The sequence below is a fragment of the Scomber scombrus genome, chromosome 23, assembly GCF_963691925.1.
Source record: "Scomber scombrus chromosome 23, fScoSco1.1, whole genome shotgun sequence".
NCBI classification, from domain to species: Eukaryota; Metazoa; Chordata; class Actinopteri; order Scombriformes; family Scombridae; genus Scomber; species Scomber scombrus.
Genome location: NC_084992.1, coordinates 8902605 through 8925911, shown reverse-complemented (window position 1 = coordinate 8925911; position 23307 = coordinate 8902605). Strand labels below are relative to the sequence as shown.

General features: G+C 34.9%; 1 protein-coding gene across 1 annotated transcript in view; it reads left to right on the top strand.

The window, feature by feature from the left end:
- The window catches only part of LOC134005514 (Fc receptor-like protein 5), a 64087-nt gene extending 47390 nt beyond the window's left edge, over nt 1-16697 (top strand). The window contains exons 3-22 of the mRNA XM_062444439.1: nt 647-800; nt 843-961; nt 1780-2046; nt 2513-2791; nt 2950-3201; nt 4970-5242; nt 6360-6629; nt 10401-10679; nt 10819-11094; nt 11339-11641; nt 12177-12443; nt 12801-13040; nt 14609-14722; nt 14867-14882; nt 14975-15042; nt 15584-15646; nt 15765-15827; nt 16163-16225; nt 16389-16454; nt 16585-16697. Coding sequence (XP_062300423.1) covers nt 647-800; nt 843-961; nt 1780-2046; nt 2513-2791; nt 2950-3201; nt 4970-5242; nt 6360-6629; nt 10401-10679; nt 10819-11094; nt 11339-11641; nt 12177-12443; nt 12801-13040; nt 14609-14722; nt 14867-14882; nt 14975-15042; nt 15584-15646; nt 15765-15827; nt 16163-16225; nt 16389-16454; nt 16585-16697 — 3545 coding nt within the window. The remainder of the gene's footprint in view (nt 1-646; nt 801-842; nt 962-1779; nt 2047-2512; nt 2792-2949; nt 3202-4969; nt 5243-6359; nt 6630-10400; nt 10680-10818; nt 11095-11338; nt 11642-12176; nt 12444-12800; nt 13041-14608; nt 14723-14866; nt 14883-14974; nt 15043-15583; nt 15647-15764; nt 15828-16162; nt 16226-16388; nt 16455-16584) is intronic.
- Nucleotides 16698-23307: the final 6610 nt, after the last annotated feature.

Sequence of the window (23307 nt, the reverse complement as noted above, 5' to 3'; positions counted from 1 at the left end):
ATGGATCGCCTCTTGAAATGGACACAAACCCTCAATCAGATAGAATATCAGTCACTGCTGTAGAAATGACCATTCATTCAGTATCAGTGTCAGACAGAAACTTATATAAGTGTAAGTTTGATGGAGGAGGAGAATCAGAAGAGAGAAAAATACAAGTGGAAAGTAAGTAGAAAAATAATAATCTTAGCTCAAAATGTCCACTTAGCTTTTCCGAGCTTTTAACTGTTTTTCAAGTTGTTGTTTTTTGTCTTTAATGTTTCAAAAAAACAAGAAACGAAGTGAATGCTGAACAAGTCAATCTTTTTTCTGCTCATCTGTCTTTAAACAAAAGAGAGAAACTGACGTCAAGTTGTTTCACACAGAGTTAGTCACAAGGGTACGGGGAGGCTGAGAGAGCTTAATGCACTGCAACTTAATATTCACAGTGTAAAAGAAAACATACAAACATCTGAAGAAAAACACACATGCAGCATTTAGAGAGAAATGTTGAAGTTTGTTTATAAACATAAATGTGCAAACAGAGAGACTAAATTAATTTGAGTTATATTCAATTTGAAGTGTTTTCTTTGTGTTCTGTAACAATATAAATTAATTTGAAGTCCATTACAGTAATTTCTTTGTTTTGTTGTTTTTCTAAACTTAACAGCACGTAAACGCAACATTACACTGACAGCAGACAGGAAGACCATAAAAGAGCAGAGTGTGACACTGACCTGCAATGTGGAGGACTCTGCTGGCTGGAAATATCAGTGGTTCAGAAAAAACTCAACAGGTTCTGGAAAAACTCTTCAGACAGCAGATGGTGGTGAATCAGATTCTGAAACTCTTACTCAGACAGCAGACGATGGTGAATCAGACAGACTCAGTATCTCACAGGGAGGCATTTACACCTGCAGAGGAAGGAGAAGTGAACCAGATGCCTTCACACCTGAAAGTAATGCAGTCATCATTAATGAAACAGGTGAGTTAAGTCATTTGTTTTGAATAAAACAACATTTATTCTTTAAATTAAATTTAAATAGGTGAGGTGGCTTTCAGATGATTTTATTGAGTATATTTTAAAATGATCAGAGTCAGTGACGGTAGGTCAGATTCTTTACTCCAATGGCTCCCCCGAGTGGTGACTCCTTTCTCAGCGTGAGATCAGACACATCATTACATTTACTGACAGTACTGTGATCCTCAGTTTATTACTTCACCAACTTTTTCCTCCTGCTACAAATCATCTTTTCATACAGTGAATGTTTATAAGAAACATGACTGTGAACAGACTGTCCTGGAGTGCAAATAAAAGCTTTTCACACCAAATCTAAACAACATCTGTTTTTATTGTATAAACTTTAAATCTTAATGCTGAATAAAAGGTTCTCATTATTCTTATTTAATACAAAATTACTATTTAGAAAAACATATACGGATGGCTGTCTTTTTATAAATTGTATAATTTTTTCTTGTGTGTGCCTCTGTGTGTGTGAATCCATTCTGGCACATGAATAAGTTTCACATGTGTATTTTTCACTTTTCACTGTTCTTCCTTGTGTTTTTTTTAATGGCTTTTAGTCTTTTTTTGTTTTGCAAATATGTTGCTGTATAAGTTTTTCACACTTCCATCTCTGACCTGGTTTTGTTATTGTGGCTGTTGAGTTGCATTTGTGTTGTTTTTAAAACTGTGCTACAAAAATGTAATTGCAAAATTTGTGGTAAAACTATAACGCTTTGTCTCATTTTATTTTTTTAATGGAATCCTAATCAGGTTTTTTTTTTGTTAAATGTGAACAGTTCCCGATAAGGCTGTTCTCAGTCTGCAACCCAACTGGCCTGAGATATACAGAGGTGAGACAGTCACCATCAGATGTGAGATCCAGGGAGGTGGAGACACTAAGTGGACGTATCAATGGAGACCAGACAACTTACACACATCTCCAACACCCAGTGAACACAAGATTAGCAGCACCGATTACTACAGTGGAGGATACAGTTGTAGAGGACTGAAGGACTCATATTCCTTAACAGAGTGGAGTAATGTCTTCAGACTGACAGTATCATGTAAGTTGGACATCTGTCATCCATAATGAACATGTTATGTTTTATATTGTTTTCATCTGTTTAGTTCATCAATACCATGTGATATCACTTACTGACGTACCTAATAACTCAATATATTTATTTAATTTAATTTATTTTATCTGGGAAATGAATCCCAGAAGCTTTTAATTGGACCTTAAAGGACCTGAGAAACACATCTTTCATATTTAGTCAGATCATCAAAACAAAACAAATTAACAGAGTAGAATATGTCTTCATTTTGTTAAAAATTGATCTGTTAGTTTAATAGTGTTACATGTCAGTCTGGAGGCAGCTATTCTGGCTTTTGAGCGATTTCAAGAATGATTTTACTGTAGTACTTGTACTCTTCTGTACTCTTAACAATATGATTAAGTAAGAACATTTTCCTCAGGTAAATCCCATCCCAACCATTTACTTGTTTTGTTTTTTGTTCTAATGTGAACAGCAAATAAACCAAAGGCCAAACTGAGAGCTGACAACAGAGATATTCCAGTAGGGGGCAGTGTGACCCTGACCTGCTCTGTGGACTCATCATCATCTGGTTGGAAATACTACTGGTACAGAGGAGAGAAAACCTCTGAACCCCTGACCACACAAGATGCTGTTTTACAATCAAATGGACAAATCAGTGTCTCACAGGGAGGATCCTACTGGTGCAGAGGGGGGAGAGGAGACCCAGTTTACCACACAGAGTACAGTGATTATATTAGGATCAACAAAATTGGTGAGTTTGACAATGACATTTTTTACACAGTGTTTAGAAAAATTCTAATATGTATTCACGATTACTGATTGAGATTTAGTCTAAAAACATTAAAACTGTTATTGATTTTAACTTTTGTCTTTCTTGTATCCTCATTGGTAATTCTTAACCATGAACAGTCCCCAATAAGGCTGTTGTGACTCTGCAACCCAACTGGCCTGAGATATACAGAGGTGAGACAGTCACCATCAGATGTGAGATCCAGGGAGGTGGAGACACTAAGTGGACGTATGACTGGAGACCAGACAACTTAAAGACTCCAACACTTCATGAACACAAGATTAGCAGCAGTGGAGGATACAGTTGTAGAGGACTGAAGGACTCATATTCCTTTACAGAGTGGAGTAATGTCATCAGACTGACAGTATCATGTAAGTTGGACATCTGTCAACCATAACTAACATGTTATGTTTTACATTGTTTTCATCTGTTGTTTAGTTCATCAATACCATGTGATATCACTTGTTGAGCTACCTAATAACTCAATATATTTATTTACTTTAATTTATTTTTATCTCTGAAATTATTCCTACAAGCTTTTAATTGGACTTTAAAGGAGCTGAGAAAGATTGTAACAGCAGGAGCAACACATGTTTCATATTTAGTCAGATCATCAAAACAAAACAAATGAACAGAGTAGAATATGTTTTCGTTTTGTTAAAGATTGATCTGTTAGTTTAATAGTGTTACATGTCAGTCTGGGGGCAGCTATTCTGGTTATTGAGCTATTTCAAGAATGATTTTACTCTCATACTTGTACTAGGGCTGTCAATTTTATTTATTTAGTGTATTTGTTAGGGACAATGCAAATTAACATAATACATCTTCAGCTTGTTACAAACGAGCTGCAGTAACTGATGTTCTGCATATAAAGATTATAGCTATTGCTACTTCCTGTCTCCTGTCCCTTGATAGGCTTTTAAAAGACAGATATCAATATTACATAAAAGAACAATAATGATAAATATAAAAATATTTAAACCATCTTACATTGATTACAACACATTGTCTTAGTACATTATAAAATAATTTATTTAAAAACTCATCTCATCACATCAGCTCACATCTCTGATTTTATTCTGCCTAACTTTCACATTTGTTATAAATCTAAATATCTCATCAGTTTTATCTCTGTTGGTAGTGCGTTCCACATTTCAGACCTGACTGCCCCAAGAAAGCCTTACGACGTGCAATTTTACAGTTGCCGCTTGTTGAGGCCCTGGTGATCGTATTACTTTGCCTGCTGATTAGTTTGCATGAACAATCTGGTGCTAAGTTTTGCAAGCATTTAAAAACCACTTTGACAGATGAAAATTAAAAAAAAATGATGGAATCTGTGCAAATTGTAGGGGAGAACAGGGTTGGTTGTCACATTCATTAGATCTGGGTCCCTAGAGGGCGATGTGTAAAAGTTTTGGCACTGAACGTTTCTGAGATGTTACTTCAGAGATAATTTCCAGAGTAAACTGCTTGACATTGAGGTGAGAGGACATTTAGTGTTTTTCATGTGAAAATGCAAATATTCAACTCTTCAGTGTTTCTCTTCTGGGCTTTTTCACAATGAGTTTATAATAAAACAATCATTACCATTAAAAAGTATGAAGAGAGAGCGATAGTTAGGTAGGTGTTTTTCTTAGCTATACCAAAACAGTTTTGCTGGTGGCAAAAAATCCCAGTTTGGGATGTTTGTCACCTTCTCTTTGGGGTTGGTTATCACATGTTGGCACTTTTTTTTAGAAAGTCTGCTACAGGATAAATTTTGTTTATGATTTTGAAATGAGTTTCTTTAACTTTAGGCAACATAGGCCATTTAATACATTTAGAATACGCTTTGTTTAATGTAGCTCAATTAACCAAATTAGAACCGTGCCAAACTATCTATCATCCATTTTCCAAATGGCCTGTTTTTCATTTCATATCTAAGTAAGATAACAGAAAATATTTTCTCCCTCCAACTATGATGCAGCCTCCTATGAGCAGCTCAGTAACAAGAGGTTGTTTGTTAGTGTGGAAACAGAAATACTGAAAATGAACTGTCAGTGTTTCAAGTCTGTTGTGTATCAGTATGATGGAGTAAAAACACTAAAAGTCAAATCTCATTACAATTGTTATAGTTGTTGTTTTGTGTTTTGTTCCCAGTAAATAAACCCAAACCCACACTGACAGCAGACAAAACCATCACACCAGTAGGAGGCAGTGTGACACTGACCTGCTCTGTGGACGATTCTGCTGACTGGAAATACGACTGGTTCAGACAAACCTCTGAGTCTTCTGCACCTCAACTCATAAGAAATTTTAACCCAAACAGAGTCATAAGTGTTTATCAAGGAGGCATCTACTACTGCAGAGGAGGAAGAGGAGACTCAGTCTTCTACACAGAGAACAGCAATAAAGTTACTATTCAGGAAACTGGTGAGTTAAGTCATTTATTTTTGGATAAAACAACATTTATTCTTTAAATGTAATTCTTAAACAGTGTCTGAAGTGAGGAAGAGAACCATATGTGGTAACAAGAACCTGAATGAATGGATGATGTAGTCCAGTACCTCTTAGCTCTCTGAAGGAAATTTGAACATGTATTAAACCCTTTATCATGGTAATAATGCAACATTTGTTTAATACTTCAGTTTGTACACAGACACAATAAAGGAGTTGAGGGTTCTTCCCTAATGCTGCTCAGTTTAACTTATAAATATCTGGAAAACACATGACTGTTTAATGCAGTATTATTTGTGGACTTTTCCTTGACATTGAATATCATTTAACTCAATGTTTCAGCTGAAATAGTTTTCCTTTGTTTCAATCTAGATGTTAAATAGGTGAGGTGGATTTTAGATGATTTTATTGAGTATATTTTACAATGATCAGAGTCAGTGACGGTAGGTCAGATTCTTTACTCCAATGGCTCCCCCGAGTGGTGACTCCTTTCTCAGCATGAGATCAGACACATCAATACATTTACTGACAGTACTGTGATCCTCAGTTTATTACTTCACCAACTTTTTCCTCCTGCTACAAATCATCTTTTCATACAGTGAATGTTTATAAGAAACATGACTGTGAACAGACTGTCCTGGAGTGCAAATAAAAACTTTTCACGACAAATCTCAACAACATTTTTTTTTATTGTATACACTTTAAATCGTAATGTTGAATAAAATGTTCTCATTCTTATTCATAGGAAATTGAATTTAATATTACTTTTAAATGTACAGTAATCTGTCTGCTTGGTAACCTAGACAGCAAAGACACAACTACAGCAGATTATTAAACTGTTCCCCAAAATGACTAATGTTGAACAGTCAAGTCTTTCTGCACTGTGAGATAAATGAATCCTGTAAGAGTTTAGGTTTAGGTGTTCTGGAGGACTGTTGTCCTCAGTAAAACCTGTTTATCTGACAAACACATGTGATTACAGTACATACTCTAGGTCTGTTCATACTACTTGATTTTTGTGCTTCATTTTCTATTTTTCACTTAATTTTATATTTCTAGTTGTGTCCTAACTGTGTATTTCTGGTTTGAACAGTTTCCAACAAGGCTGTTGTGACTCTGCAACCCAACTGGCCTCTGATATACAGTGGTGAGACAATCACTGTCAGATGTGAGATAGAGGGAGGTGGAAACACTCGATGGGAATATGAATGGAGACCAGCCAACTTAAACACGTCTCCAACACTCAGTGAATACAAGATTATCAGAGCTTCTGTTTCCCACAGTGGAGACTACAGGTGTAAGGGTAGAAAGGACTCATATTCCTCAACAGAGTGGAGTGATGTCTTCACATTGACAGTATCATGTAAGTCAAACTATCTATCATCCATTTTCCAAATCACCTGTTTTTCATTTCATATCTAAGTAAGATAACAGAAAATATTTTCTCCCTCCAACTATGATGCAGCCTCCAATGAGCAGCGCAGTAACAAGAGGTTGTTTGTTAGTGTGGAAACAGAATTACTGAAAATGAGCTGTTAGTGTTTCAAGTCTGTTGTGTAACAGTATGATGGAGTAAAAACACTCAAAGTCAAATCTCATTACAACTGTTATAGTTGTTGTTTTGTGTTTTTGTTTCCAGCAAATAAACCCAAACCCACACTGACAGCAGACAAAACCATCATACCAGTACGAGGCAGAGTGAGACTGACCTGCTCTGTGGACGGTTCTGCTGACTGGTCATACATGTTGTACAGACAAACCTCTGAGTCTTCTGGAGCTCAACTCATAAGAAATGTTAACCTGAACAGAGTCATAAGTGTTAATCAAGCAGGCCTCTACTACTGCAGAGGAGGAAGAGGAGACCCAGTCTCCTACACAGAGAACAGCAACAAAGTTACTATTCAGGAAACTGGTGAGTTAAGTCATTTATTGTTGAATAAAACAACATTTATTCTTTAAATGTAATTCTTAAACAGTGTCTGAAGTGAGGAAGAGAACCATATGTGGTAACAAGAACCTGAATGAATGGATGATGTAGTCCAGTACCTCTTAGCTCTCTGAAGGAAGTTTGAACATGTATTAAATCCTTTATCATGGTAATAATGCAACATTTGTTTAATACTTCAGTTTGTATACAGACACAATAAAGGGTTCTTCCCTAATGCTGCTCAGTTTAACTTATATCTGGAAAACACATGACTGTTTAATGCAGTATTATTTGTGGACTTTTCCTTGACATTGAATATCATTTAACTCAATGTTTCAGCTGAAATAGTTTTCCTTTGTTTCAATATAGATTTTAAATAGGTGAGTTGGCTTTTAGATGATTTTATTGAGTATATTTTAAAATGATCAGAGTCAGTGACGGTAGGTCAGATTCTTTACTCCAATGGCTCCCCCGAGTGGTGACTCCTTTCTCAGCATGAGATCAGACACATCATTACATTTACTGACAGTACTGTGATCCTCAGTTTATTACTTCACCAACTTTTTCCTCCTGTTAAAAATCATCTTTTCATACAGTGAATGTTTATAAGAAACATGGCTGTGAACAGACTGTCCTGGAGTGCAAATAAAAGCTTTTCACGACAAATCTAAACAACAACTTTTGTTTTAACTGTATAAACTTTAAATGTTAATGCTGAATAAAATGTTCTCATTCTTATTCATAGGAAATTGAATTTAATATTACTTTTAAATGTCCAGTAATCTGCCTGCTTGGTAACCTAGACAGCAAAGACACAACTACAGCAGATTATTAAACTGTTCCCCAAAATGACTAATGTTGAACAGTCAAGTCTCTCTGCACTGTGAGATAAATGAATCCTGTAAGAGTTTAGGTTTAGGTGTTCTGGAGGACTGTTGTCCTCAGTAAAACCTGTTTATCTGACAAACACATGTGATTACAAAGGTCTGTTAATATTACTTTAATAATAATTTATCTTTTTTTATGCTTTGATGTTGCCTTGTTTTATTTTTCTAGTTGTGTCCTAACTGTGTATTTTTGGTTTGAACAGTTTCCAACAAGGCTGTTGTGACTCTGCAACCCAACTGGCCTCTGATATACAGTGGTGAGACAATCACTGTCAGATGTGATATAGAGAGAGGTGGAAACACTCAATGGGAATATGAATGGAGAGTAAACAACATGGTCTCATCTCAGAAAGGCAAAGAATTCAGAATCAGTGCTTCTTCATCCAGTAATGTAAACTTCATGTGTAAGGGTAGAAGAGATTTATATTCCTCAACAGAGTGGAGTGAAGCCGTCACACTTATACAATCATGTAAGTCAAATACGTTCAAATCGTATTCATGTTTTCTATCTTTCAATCTATCTCGATAAGGTAACAGTAAATATTTTCTCCTTCCTATAATAACGTAGCTTCCTATGAGCAGCAAGAGACTCAAACTCTGTTTTAGTTTGAGAACAGAATAACTTAAGAAGAGACAACATACAGTGTGCTTTTGATTTATAATGATTCACATGGAAATGTGCAGAAAACAACTTAAAATATAAAATATCAGCTGTCTTCCAACAGGTGAATAATAGTGATATCATGTGTTGAACCCCTAATCAGTCAAAGACCAAGAAGAGTCATATGTTGTTGTTCTTCCCATTTGATACTAGTTTTGTTTTTTTTCTTCTCTCTGAACTGAACAGTGAATAAAGCCAAACCGACACTGACAGCAGATGAAACCATCATACCAGTAGGAGGCGATGTGACACTGACCTGCTCTGTGGACTCCTCTGCTGATTGGAAATACTACTGGTTTAGACGTACCTCAGGTTCATCTGCTCTTCAGTCCATAACAAATGTTAAACCAGTTAACAAGGTGTCAGAAGGAGGTATCTATCAGTGCAGAGCAGGAAGAGGAGACCCAGAGATCTTCACAGAGGACAGCAGAGCAGTCACTGTTAGGAAAACTGGTGAGTTTAATAATTTGTTGTGGAATAATAAAACATGTATTATTTAAATATATTATCAATAATGTAAAAATAGTAATTTTGGTATTTATAACAAAATGATAATATTAATGAAAAAGTGATTCCATACAACAACATCTGTTTTTATCACACAAACTTTAAATCTGAATTACAGGTTTTCAATCTTTTGTCTTCATAGAAAGTAATTACTAAAATTTCAGATGTGATTACAAAGGTTTTTCATACTACTTGATTTTAATCTGTTTATTTATGCTTTTGATGTTGCCTTGTTTTTTTTCTCTCTTAATTTTATATTTCTAGTTGTGTCCTAACTGTATTTCTGGTTTGAACAGTTTCCAACAAGGCTGTTGTGACTCTGCAACCCAACGGTCCTCTGATATACAGTGGTGAGACAATCACTGTCAGATGTGAGATAAAGGGAGGCAGAAACACTCAATGGGAATATGAATGGAGAGTAAACAACAGGGACATATCTCACAATGATCATGAATACAAGATTATCAGAGCTTCTGTTTCCCACAGTGGAGAATACAGTTGTAGAGGACTGAAGGACTCATATTCCTTTACAGAGTGGAGTAAAGTATTCAGACTGACAGTATCATGTAAGTTAGACATCTGTCATCCATAATGAACATGTTATGTTTTATATTGTTTTCATCTGTTGTTTAGTTCATCAATACCATGTGATATCACTTGTTGAGTTACCTAATAACTCAATATATGTATTTACTTTAATTTATTTTATTTCTGAAATTATTCCCAGAAGTTTTTGATTTGACCTTAAAGGAGCAGAGAACAATTGTAACAGAAGGAGCAACATGTTTCATATTTAGTCAGATCATCAAAACAAATGAACAGAGTAGAATATGTCTTCATTTTGTTAGAGATTGATCTGTTAGTTTAATAATGTAACATGTCGGCCTGGAGGCAGCTATTACTTTACTCTTTGTATTATTAAGTAACAATATTTACCTGAGGCAAATCCCATCCCAACCATTTACTTTACTTTACAGTGACCTGTAGCATTTGAAATATACTTAATTGATTAATTATTAACAGATCAAAGAAAATATATAATAATGACTCACGGTGCAGATCATGATGCATGATACAAGTCATCATTCAGTGATTCAGACTATATCAGAGGACAATAATGACCTTTTAATGTCTTTGTTCTAAACTGAACAGCAAATAAACCAAAACCCAAACTGAGAGCTGACAACAGAGATATTCCAGTAGGGGGCAGTGTGACCCTGACCTGCTCTGTGGACTCATCATCATCTGGTTGGAAATACTACTGGTACGGAGGAGAGAAAACCTCTGAACCCCTGACCAGACAAGATGCTGTTTTACAATCAAATAGAAAAATCAGGGTCTCCAAGGGAGGACCCTACTGGTGCAGAGGGGGGAGAGGAGACCCAGTTTACCTCACAGAGTACAGTGATTCAATCAATATCAACAATATTGGTGAGATTGAAAATGAGATTTGTTACACACAGTTTTGCAAAATAACTTATTGTGTTTTCATGATTAGTGATTAAGAGTGTTATTGATTTTAACTTTTTTCATTCTTGTATCTTCATTGGTAATTCTTAACCATGAACAGTCCCAAATAAGGCTGTTGTGACTCTGCAACCCAACTGGACTGAGATATACAGAGGAGAGACGATCATGCTGAGATGTGAGATCCATGATGGAGACACAGAGTGGGAGTATGAATGGAAGAGATCCCCTTACACATCTACAAATAAAAATGAATACATGATTAGCAAAGCTTCTTCATACCACAGTGGAAACTACAGATGTAGAGGAAGAAAAATGAAAAATGCAGAACGTTTTTTAACAGAGTGGAGTGCTTACATCAAATTAACAGTATCTGATAGTAAGTCTGATCATATTTAATTTTACACTGAAAATATTAAAAATTCAATAAAATACATTTTGTTAGTAAATGTTTATTTAGTATATCACTAAGACTATATTACGTATTTAGATATAAAATATATTAGGACAAAATGTCTAAAATAAATAAAATCATACTTGTCTTAGATAATATATATTTACTGTCTAGAGACTAAAGTTTTATCATAACATGTTTTCATTCTGAGAAAATCACTTTCCAACAGATCCACCAGCAGCTGACCTCACTGTGTCTCCATTATGGCTGAGTCCTGGAGACTCAGTAACTCTGAGTTGTGAGGTTGAACATCCATCTGCAGGATGGAGGTTTTACTGGTATAAGACTATTCCCAAACTATCAGACAACTCCTACATCTATGAGCTGCTACCTGGTAGCATCAATGGGACTGAACAGGATTCCTACATCATTCATGGGCCGACACACACAGCAGGATATATGTGTACAGCTGGAAGAGGAGACCCAGTGTATTACACTCGATACAGCAAACCTGGGTTTGTTTGGTCTGGAGGTGAGTTTGTTTGTTTTTGTCTCCTTCTGTCAAGAAGCAGTTGTGATGTCATTATCTGGGTATTGATTGTGGTGAACCTATGACCTTTCTCCATCAAGTCCAGATTTCAGTTTTTCACCAAACACAATGTTGATGTTGAATTATTTTACATACTGGACTGAGCTGGATTTCCTTCTTTATATCTTCAGTTGATCTGAAAGCATTAAAGCACCAAAAAACTGAGATATTAGGATTTCATTTTCAGTAGTTATCTTGGTAGCAAGTTTTCAAGATAGAAGAAATAATCCAAACATCCATAAAACAGCTCAAACCACTCTGTAGCACACTTCACGTCTCCACTGTCAGTCCATATGCTCTGTATGTTCTTAACACTCAGTTTCACCTAAACACAGCACCTGATGCACCGGTTATATGATTCAGATGTTTTTATTCTCAACAATAAATAGTATTAAAAGTACAAAAAAGAGAATTATTTGTATTATGATGTCTTTAAATGTAATATCTCTCTACTTGGTTTTTCATTACATGTTTTCAGATGTTCATTCAGCAGTGACTCTCAAAGTGAGTCCTGACAGAGTGCAGCACTTCACCTCTGACTCTGTCTCACTGAGCTGTGAAGGAAACTTTACTGAGTGGAGAGTGAGGAGGTTTCCTGAGGACCAGAACTGGTCAGACTGTTATAACTGGAGGTCCATGACTGGATCCACATGCAACATCTACAGTTATCAGCAGAGTGATGAAGTGTACTGGTGTGAGTCTGGATCAGGAGAGTTCAGCAATGCAGTCAACATCACTATACAGAGTATGTTTTCATTACATATATTTTGAGTGGTGTCAGAGGTGTTTCCTTTCTTTACTTTTGATGATAGAATTAAAATACTAATTTAGTCAGAGGTGTTTTTGTGACAGTAACCATCCACTGTTTGTTTCATGTGTACCTGTTAGCTCTAGAGCTAACTAGCCATAGCTATATTTACAGTTATGTAATAAAGCTGAAATGTTGGGTCTTTGTTCAGCTACACTGATTCTGTGAGATATATTAGTTGGAGAAAAATAAAGGTATATGTGTGATCTCTTCTTATAGTTTTATGTCACCTTGTTTCTAAAGGTCTCCAGCTGGTCTCTGACTGAAACTTCTTATTCTTTGACTGTTTTACAGATGCAGATATTATCCTGGTGAGCCCTGTGCATCCTGTGACTGAGGGACAGTCTGTTACTCTTGGCTGCAAACTGAGGAGAGGAGAATTACTTTCCGTGTCTTTCTATCAAAATGACAAACTCATCCAAATTGATACCAGAAGAGAGCTGAAGATTTCAGCAGTGTCAAAGTCAGACGAAGGTTTCTACAAGTGTAAATACTCAGGAGAAGAATCAGCACAGAGTTGGATGTCAGTTCAGGGTGAGTAGGATTAAAACAATTCATACATGTTCTTTTTTTGTAAACTGATGCTGTCTTTCAACGAAATGTGGTCAAAAATTTCACATTAAATAGTTTCATGCTGTATTGAAAATATTCAGTAATTCTAAAGGCAGCACTCATTTCATTTATCTTCTCCCTGGTTACATGTTCTGTGTGCATTGATTGACTTATGTGAGTTCTGGAGATTATTGTTTTTAGGTTGAATGGTGTTATGTAATATGAAAAACAAAACTGCATTTCGCTAGCTACAGGAAAAAAAGATGTTATCTGATTACATTTATTATTTAGCAGGATTACAATTTTAAAACACATTTTACAATAAAGAACAATACTACCATGCACTGAAAAAGTGAGCAGAGCAGTAATGAGAGAGAAAATTAACTCTGTGATCCACAAAGGTCTGAGGTCTTTTTACTGTGCAGCGCAACGTAAAGTTTCCATGACTGAATGTTAGCATTATTTGATAGTACAATGTTAGCATTATTTGATACAAGTGCACAATGAAGTTATTTAATCATTTGTCACATGCTTTTTATTATGCATTTCAACTGTTAAACAGAAAGCTACTTGACAGTATACCTCTATTAGCAATCATGCTCCAACATGTCAAATACCCAATCTCAGGTAACTGATTAATGTACTTTACCTACTAAACTCAGTCATAGTGCCACCATAACTTTGTAATAGCACTACAACTACACAGATGCATTGTGGGAAACAATATGTTTAGGAGATATATGGTTAATATATAATATAAATTACCCATTGAAGCACAATATTCTGGTGAAAGGAATAATGAGTCATAAGGATCATATAGAGAGAATAGGAGAAATAAACTCAGATAGGTGTTGATTCCTATGGCCAGTGCCAACAGGATGTTCTGTTGCTATGTCAAACAGCACGTTGCTACCATAGTAACATTAGCAACGTTCTTGACTGACTAAAGGAAAAGCTCATCCTTGAATATGAAACAGACCATTCTCGTCTCCCAGGTCTTACATGTTACATAAAGACTTTCGTTTGTCAAAAATGTATTTATGTGCATCAGAGCCAGATGTGTCAAACTGTGCAGCACCCCCCTACCCACGCTAACGCGCGCACGCACACGCACACACACACACACACACACACACACACACACACACACACACACACACACACACACACACACACACACACACACACACACACACACACACACACAGGCTGGCAGGGACATTTGTTACGCCCTGTGGCTTTCCCAAAAACTTACAAATTAGTTAAAAGAGACCTTGAGTTTATGACAGAATTTACCGCACATAAAGATCTAATATAACAATATATGTGTTTTTATACTTCTAGATTTGTACATTAATATGTTTGTATTCACCTGTATGTGCTTTGCAAGTCAACTTTTGACTTTATTGGCTTATTTTTATTCAATCAGTTTTTCTGTCTTTTTAATTCTGATTATAAGAATTAAGTTATACTTAAGAATATAAGTTTAAGAAAAGTGCTGAGAAGTTTACCTGATTTTATTAATATTTATAATGTATTATCTCTTGCAGCAGTGTCCAGGCCTGAAAACTCTTCATCTCTTATACCATTAATTTTTGGGCTGGTTTGTGGAGTTGTACTTATTATTCTACTGATCCTGTTGTATCTCTACAGACGATCCAAAGGTGAGACCTTTGTCCTTCTGATGTTAAATGTTTTATGTTTTAATTAATAACATACACAGATGTATTCTGATGACATATAATGTGAAATTTCAGACTTACAACTTACGAAACAACCATATCTAACATCAAGTATCTTTTTCACAGGTTCTCTCTTTATCAGGTTGGTATAAAACCATCTTCTCTTATTTATAAAGTAATAACAGTATCTTCAATGTTCCTCATTAAATTGAATGTATTTTCTAAATGTTTTAGGCCAATCCAGCCTGAGAGCACCAATCAGAATGAAACTCAACGTAATGAAAACTCCTCTTCTCTTCATGGTCAGTCTTTTCATTTATTTGATGGACTTAAATTGAACTCTAACATGAACATTTTTACTCTGTTTCTGGTCAGCTGGTTTTTAATGAACATTAATCAAAAGCCACTTTGTCAAAGACTTGTCAGCTGTTGAACCAAATGCACAAAAGATCACAGTATAACATGGTTTCATATTGTTTAGACTTGAACTGAACCTACTAGAGAGTCCTGAAATATGACTGTCCTACTGTCTTTTCATAACAACACATACTATAATAACACCATCACAGCTTCATGAACATATATTTCAGTCCTGGTTGAGACTTTTTAAATATTACAGTTTCAAAGACTAAAACATTTAATATTCATTGTGTTTATATTCATTGCTCCATAAATTATAAAAAGATGGATTTGACCTTAGCTTGATATTAACTGTTCTGTAGGTGATGCCAGCACTGACAATGGTGCAGTATATACCTTTAAATTTACAGCAAGGAGATTAATGGGGGATTAATTACAAATAATTAATATAAAATCTTGTAACTTAAAAACTGTACATTTCAGATGCAGATGAATCCCAGAATGTCACATATTCTTTGATCGAGCTTAAAAACTTTGCTAAGACGGGTGAGTAACTCAAATGACATGCAATAAATAGTTTAGAGATGTTTTTGTCTGCAGACAAACTAAACAAAAAGAAAATATTTATTTATTTTTTCTTACATTTCTTTCATCATCTTAACAGGAAAGCGTCAAATAACAGTGGAGAGCTCTGTTTACGCTGAGGTGAAGACAGGATCTGCTGCAGGTACATTCACACATTTATGTTTTTTTTAATATGTGTCACATAATTAATTATTAATTACACTGTTTGTAGTTATGAGTCAGCATGTAGTTCATATAATCTACAACATCTCTGGTACTACTTAGATATTGTGAAATCTTACTCACATACAGGAACCTTTAGACCCTCAAATGAGCTGTTTCATTTACATAGGGTGGTTGTTTTTTGCAGTTGTTTCTTATATTCTTTTTACATTTGGCTACAAAAAAAACAACAACCAAGCATCACAATTAGATTTTTTTTAAATTCAGCATGTGTCTGCTGAACAAACAAATCCTGAGATCTGGTTTCTGTTTTAGATGACGGTCTAACGTATGCTCAGGTTAACCATGACATTAAAGGCAAAGCCAAGAAACACAAAGGTAGGTAAAGTCTACACTCATCATCATGTTGGTCTCAGACACATTATTTATTTGTCACTGAATATTTTGTGTTTGAATGTATGTTTATTTTACATAAATATAATAATTATCATTATAAATTATAACATTACTGACAAATGTTTAATCTTCTCTCCATTTAAAGGAAAATCAGCTCCTGCAGCAACTGATGAAGCTGTTTATTCTGAAGTTAAACCAGGAACAGCTCATGGTAATAATTCTGTCATGTTATGTTCAGACTGTAATAATTAATCATACTGATAATTAGATGAATAATCTCATATTGCGATTTCCAAAGCATTAAATTCTGAATAACCAAACACATCTATCTTTTTCTGCAGCAACTGATGAAGCTGTTTATTCTAAAGTTGAACGTGTTTTAGATGACGGTCCAACGTATGCTCAGGTTAACCGTCACAATAAAGGCAAAGCCAAGAAACACAAAGGTAGGTAAAGTCTACACTCACCATCATGTTGGTCTCAGACACAGTGTCATGTATGTAATGTGCTGTAAGTGCTTGTAATTACTACTTTGTCAATGAATATCTTGTGTTGGAATGTATGTTCATTTTACATTATGTGTGTATGGAGTGCTGAAGAACAGTATTTATACATCAGTGTGTTACTGTAAAAAGTGCATTACTGACAAAAGTTTAATCTTTTTTCCATTTATAGGAAAATCAGCTCCTGCAGCAACTGATGAAGCTGTTTATTCTGAAGTTAAACCAGGAACAGCTCATGGTAATAATTCTGTCATGTTATGTGCAGACTGTAATAATTAATCATATTGATAATTAAATAGATTATATGTCACAATAACATTTGGAAAGCATCTTTACATCTTGAATAATTATACATCTATTTTTGTGATTGTCTTTCAGGTCTGTAAAGACAGCTGTGTGGACAAGGCCAAATAAATATGGCTAACAGCATTTTATAACCATTGTGTGCATCTCTGCTATCCAAATATCAGCCATGCTCAATGCTTCGTACAGTTAATATAATAAGATTATATGAAATAATTACATCATGTGGATTTAATACTTTGTTTTTAGCAGAAAGTACAAGACTACTGAGGTTTATGTAGTATTTCTTCACAGTATTATTATTGTATTTGTTCAGTTATTTTTCAATGTATTTTTAAAATTTTGATTGCAGCTATTTCAAAAATCAGCAGGAGGTATCAGTTTGAAATGTGTAAATGATATTAACCAGGTGATACTGCAGCTTTAAACTCATATACTATATACATACATATACATATATATATTTTCATAAATATTTTTCAGTGTTGGATGAAAAAGCTTCAGGATGGACGTCAACAGTTACTTTTATATTTGTAATAAACTGCTATCAAATGTTACATGTAAGTTTTTCTGTTGTTATACTGGAAAGTTTTCATGAATTTACTGGTGTTATATGTGCTTAAGTGTTTTTGGCATCAATAAACTTTTTAAAGTATTAAATAATCAGTGGTGTTTTCATTTCTTTTTATATTTAGATAATATATATTCAATATTTATATAACTGAGTTAGCTAGAGTTTAGTATTTTTATTTATTACATTTGAAGCTCTAGGAACATCTGGGGAAAAAAACATTTAGCTTCTTCCTCCTGATCTTAAGAAATGTTGCCATCCAATATCACATGTGAATATTACCTAATATGATCTGATCAGAGAGCAGACAGAGTTGAGGAAGCAGAGAGGAGAGTGGCGCACTACTGATCCAATGAACGATGAAGAGTCATCCATCAAATAGTGAATACAGAGGTAGAACAGTCATTAAATGTGAAAAATGAACCTCCACACAAAGTAAACTCCATCCTTTTTTATTTGAAGGTCTATGTCTAGTTTTTGTAACTAGATGTTGCTATTTCATCATTTGATGTAAGCCTTCATTTTTTATATATCTTTCTCATTATATATATATATATATATATATATATATATATATATATATATATATATATATATATATATATATATATATTATATCAACTTTCATTGCTTGATGTGTGCTGTGTGCTCTGGCTTTCTGTTGTATGATGTTTCAGATTAAGAAATAAATGTTGACTTTCCATTTCCTTACAGAAATGTAATGTTGCCTCACCAGAAAAAAGAAAAAGAAAAGGATCAGCACAAGAGAGGATGAGACAAGTGACAGCTTTATGAAGCTGAACATTTATTCAGAATCTTTCCATCATGCCACAAATATTAAAGTAAATGTAACCCCCAGTTACTAAAACCTTGACAATAGATTAATAAATTAGATGAAAAATTAAAATTAATCAAAACTTGATTAAAAGAAGGTGACTCTATGTGGACAAACATATTAAATGTTTAACACAATAATAGTTAAACCAGCTTTCCCACTATAAAGAACCATGTTGAGATGCAGCAGATCTCTTTCTATCTGTGTTATATTTATAAACTGATGAGATGGACAAATATGCATTTCCTTTACTTGATTCGAAGTATATAGGCCTACTGGTCAAATGTTACTACATGTGAAGGTTGCTGAGTCCAATTCTTACTTGAGTTAAAGTAAGTAAGTACTTAGTTTAAGAAATACTAGTATTCAACAGTACAAGTATTTTTACTTTTTAATGCATTGTAATGTAATGTTTATTTTGGCAATAAATGGGTTTCAGTGACATGCTGAAATACATCCTTTGGTTGGTCTAGGACTTGACCTTTTATTACCTTTCGTTTCTTACACCCAACAATATAAACACAATTTTCACATTTTACCTGATTTCATAATTTTCCTACTGTTAAAAAAATAAAACAAAACTTTGAATGCAATAAAGCACTTGAGGTTGATACTCATTCTCTATCCACAAATCGATTTATATTACAAAACAGGATAACTCAATTGTGAGTTTATTTAACAATTAATGACAAAGATGTAGTGATGAATATCAGGTGATTTGGTTCCAGGGGTGTTGTGGGAGCGAGAGAGAGGGGCTGTGCAAATAAATGCTGTGAAATAGAAGGGCATTGAATACTACTACTACTACTACTACTAACCACCACCACAACAACAACAACAACAATAATAACAATGATAATAAATATGTTAAAAAATGTAAAAAAAAAAAAAATTATAAAAAAGATAAGCAAAAGTCTAAATAATAAACAATAAGGAAATAGGAACAATGTAAAACCACTAAAACAGTTTAATATAGCATGCAAAGGGGTAAGGTGGGGTGGGGGCTCCCATATGGGAATGCTATTGTAATAATTCAGAAAGGTGCTTAACCCAAAAGCACAAATTCAGATTCAGTGTCCAAATAAAAATGTATTTAAGTCAGACAAAAAATAAACCAGGCGTCAAACTAAAGAAACTAAACTGAGAAAGGGAGGGAAGTGTAAAACAACATCTAAATACTGTGAATACTAAGGCTAAACAGACAGGATGAGAGCAATCTAACAGGGAGTAAGTGAAAAAGGGCTTTACAAAAAGGGGACACTGATGAGGATGATGAAGGCCAGCTGGAAGCTCAGGGGAAGAGAATGAGGTGCAGGGCAGAGGGTGGCAGGAGAATTAATGATACTAAATGAACAGGGAGAACAACCGGAAACAGTGCTAAGCAGATGACCCTGTGACAGCTATGTTAACATGTTTTACATTTTAAATATTGCAAGCAGAAACATTACAGCATGCTTCCACTTTCACTGGCTGAAGAACTTATTTTCTTAACATAAATATTTCATTTGCTTTATTAAACATGAGGCAATTTTCACTCCTGCACTGTGTTTGAAATGACTGTCTAATTTTTTTAAGTGCTTCAGTTGTTTGTCCCCAAAGTTTCCAAGTCTTCACATCAGAGTTTACGCTAGACTAGACTTTTTTTTCTTAATACTCAGTAAAATAAATTAATAATTCTATAGATAATAAAGAGGATTGCATATTAAACTCTGAAATAGCACACTAACATCTCTGTAGTTGACCTTTTTAAATTGCAACTGTGGCTCTCTTCGTGCTCACTTCCTTTCATGAAACTATATCTGTTCTGTTTTGCTCAAATTGTGTCACTTCCTGTAGATTTAGTCATCACCAAACTTGAAACCTTGATTTCACTCTGAATTTAGGACTCGGTATAGGTACTTGATGCATTAAGGGGGGGTGGCTGTGGCTCAGGAGGTAGAGCAGTCATCCTCCAATTGGAAGATTGGCGGTTCAATTCCCGGCTCCTCCAGTCTACATGTCGATGTGTCCTTGGGCAAGACACTTAACCCCTAGTTGCTCTTGTTGCTGTGCGAACGGTGTATGAATGCGAGTGAATGGTTAGATTCCTCCTGATGTGCAGGTTGGCACCCTGCGTGGTAGCTGCCTGCCATCAGTGTATGAATGTGTGTGGAATGCAGTGAATGAGTTGTAGTGTAAAGCACTTTGAGTGGTCAAAAAGACTAGAAAGGTGCTATATAAGTACAGTCCAGTCCATTAAAGGTATCAACCAAAAAGACCCAGCACCAGTTTAAACGATATCTGCATTTGATCCTTTTTGTACCCCGATCTGGAATAAAATGACTATTCGTATGTTTTTGCTCGCTGGCCATCTACAGCTGCAGCTCCAACCCATACAATCACTGATGATAATACTTCACTGTGCAGTCTTGTACAGTTAATACATAAATAAATACAATAAATAAATACAGTTCAATAGATATTTCAATAATTTGAGCACTTTAAAAATGTCATTCGCAGGTTCTACTGTAATTTAAAAACCTTCTGGGGCAACATCCTTATTAAGTGAATCTCTGCTTGTCTTTCTACTACAAAAATGTGTGTTGCTGCTCACATAGATGGAAACATGCTAAAAACCAACATACAGTAAAGGCCCCTATGGAAAACAATATGATGACCAGGCAAAAAAGATATTAGAGGGCAAGGTATTAGATGTTGTAATATTTGAATCACCTATAACATTTCCTGTTAAAAATGCATCTGCCTGTGAGGGAGCACTTTACAAGAGGAGGTGTGTGTGTGTGTTTTCCATCAGACAAGACAATTCCACCAAAAATTCAAGTGTGTACGTTTTGGCCACATTTCATTTTAAAATCACTATTAGACACATGCTTACAGGATGTTCTGTACATGCATACAATGATACATATGCACAACACACATGAAAACATAAAAACACGGCACTATGAATAGAGCATAGGGCACAAAGTATTACATGCACAAATAAACATTACATAAAATGCTGGGTATGTTTAATAAATGCAATTTAATTTAATGATCTTATGTGCAAAAATACTATCATCCATTGCCTAGATGAGACATAACAATATTTCTTACTTTACTCTTTTTTAGAGCCCAAGCACAAAGCTTTTCAACAGAGCCAATCTAAGAGGTTTCTGCAAGGCCAGGACATCAAGTCTAAACATGTCAAAATGCTGTTGTCAAACCTTGCGTTGTGTAAAAGGGAAGGAAGCACAAACTAACTAAATTTCAGAAGCAAAAGGAGTTGCAACAAACTCTTAATCTTACATTTGTTTGAGATGTAACGTCTGTTACATTACTATGTGGGCACAAGACTGACTTTGTACATTTTTGCTCTCCTATGAAATAATTAGTCTTTAATGTTATGACTTTTGCTCTCACACCTGCATCAAGTCCAGCTTTCTGTTTTCAAATCTATTCTAAAACTGAACGCTGTTGGGATGTTGCATTATTGTTATGTTGGACAGTTTTTATATGAGCGCATTTCTTTACCTCCTTTTCTGATACAGAATAATCCAGCTACATTTTTATAAGACTAATGAAATGAGAGTCTAAATCTTAAAAAAAACAACTTACTAATGTGTCTTTCTAATCCATTCCGTTACTTATTTTTCATCCTTTACTCTTGCTCTCGATCAGGACAGTTCAGCAATGCAGTCAACATCACTATACAGAGTGAGTTACTGTGTAATTTATTCATTTTTTGTATTTCAATTATTCATTACATCAATGATAATCCCAATAAATATGAGTTTGTAACATTTTATATACATATATGGAAACATAGTGTAATTTCTTCTGTCTGACCAGATTTGTTCGCAGCTTCAGCCATAAATGAACAGGTCACTGTTTGTGCGTGAAGTAGTAATGGGAATTATCATATTTGCCCTCAAATACAACCCTAATAACATTATACACAAAATCCACATAGAACAGATGTGTTTTCACCGTGCCTGTACAACGTCAGCCATTAAATAAACAGTGCTGAGAAAATCAGACCAATGGTTGAACACAGTTGCTGACCCCTGCATTACATTATGTGCTGTTGGAATTTATAGGTGACAATTTCGCCAATCACCAAAAACATTTTCTCTAAAAATTCCACATTCCCAGTCACCATCTGGGGAAATAATGCTGTTTGGTTGACAGCTGTAGTGTACAGAAGTTAGTATGTAAATACAAAGTGTTAAACAAGTACCACTTTCTTCTTGCTTGTTTGTTTTGTTGCTGGTTTTTAGATATCTGCTGTATATATTATGGGAAAGTCAACTTTATTTACAGAGCACATTTCATACAAAAAGAAATATAATGTTCTTCACAAGGCAAGAGCAATCCATGTATAGTTGTATAAAATACATGCGTACATATCATACATGGAGCAAATAGACATGTACATTAAAACAGGAGCAGACACTGTAACGGTTGCTCTACCTGGTTAAACAACAATAAAAATGAAATGTCTTGAGTCTGCTTTTAAGGGAACTAAGCATTGGGGCGTCTCTAACATTACCTGGAAGTGCATCCCATCTGTTTGGAGCATAATAAATGAAAGCAGCTTCTCCTGCTTCAATGTGCACACAGGAGACAACAAGAAGGAGACCACATCTGATGACTTGAGGCTTCTTGTTAGTTCATATTATGGCACAATCAATTCCCTAATATAATTAAGGGTTATTGAGAGCCTTGTAAATGTGTAGGAGGATTTTAAAATCAATTCTAGCATATACTGGAAGCCATTTCAAGGATTTAAGAACCGGTGTGATGTGAATTTTTCTTAGTCCTGGTTAAAATATGTGCAGCAGCTTTCTGTATTAAGCTGCAATCACTTTTC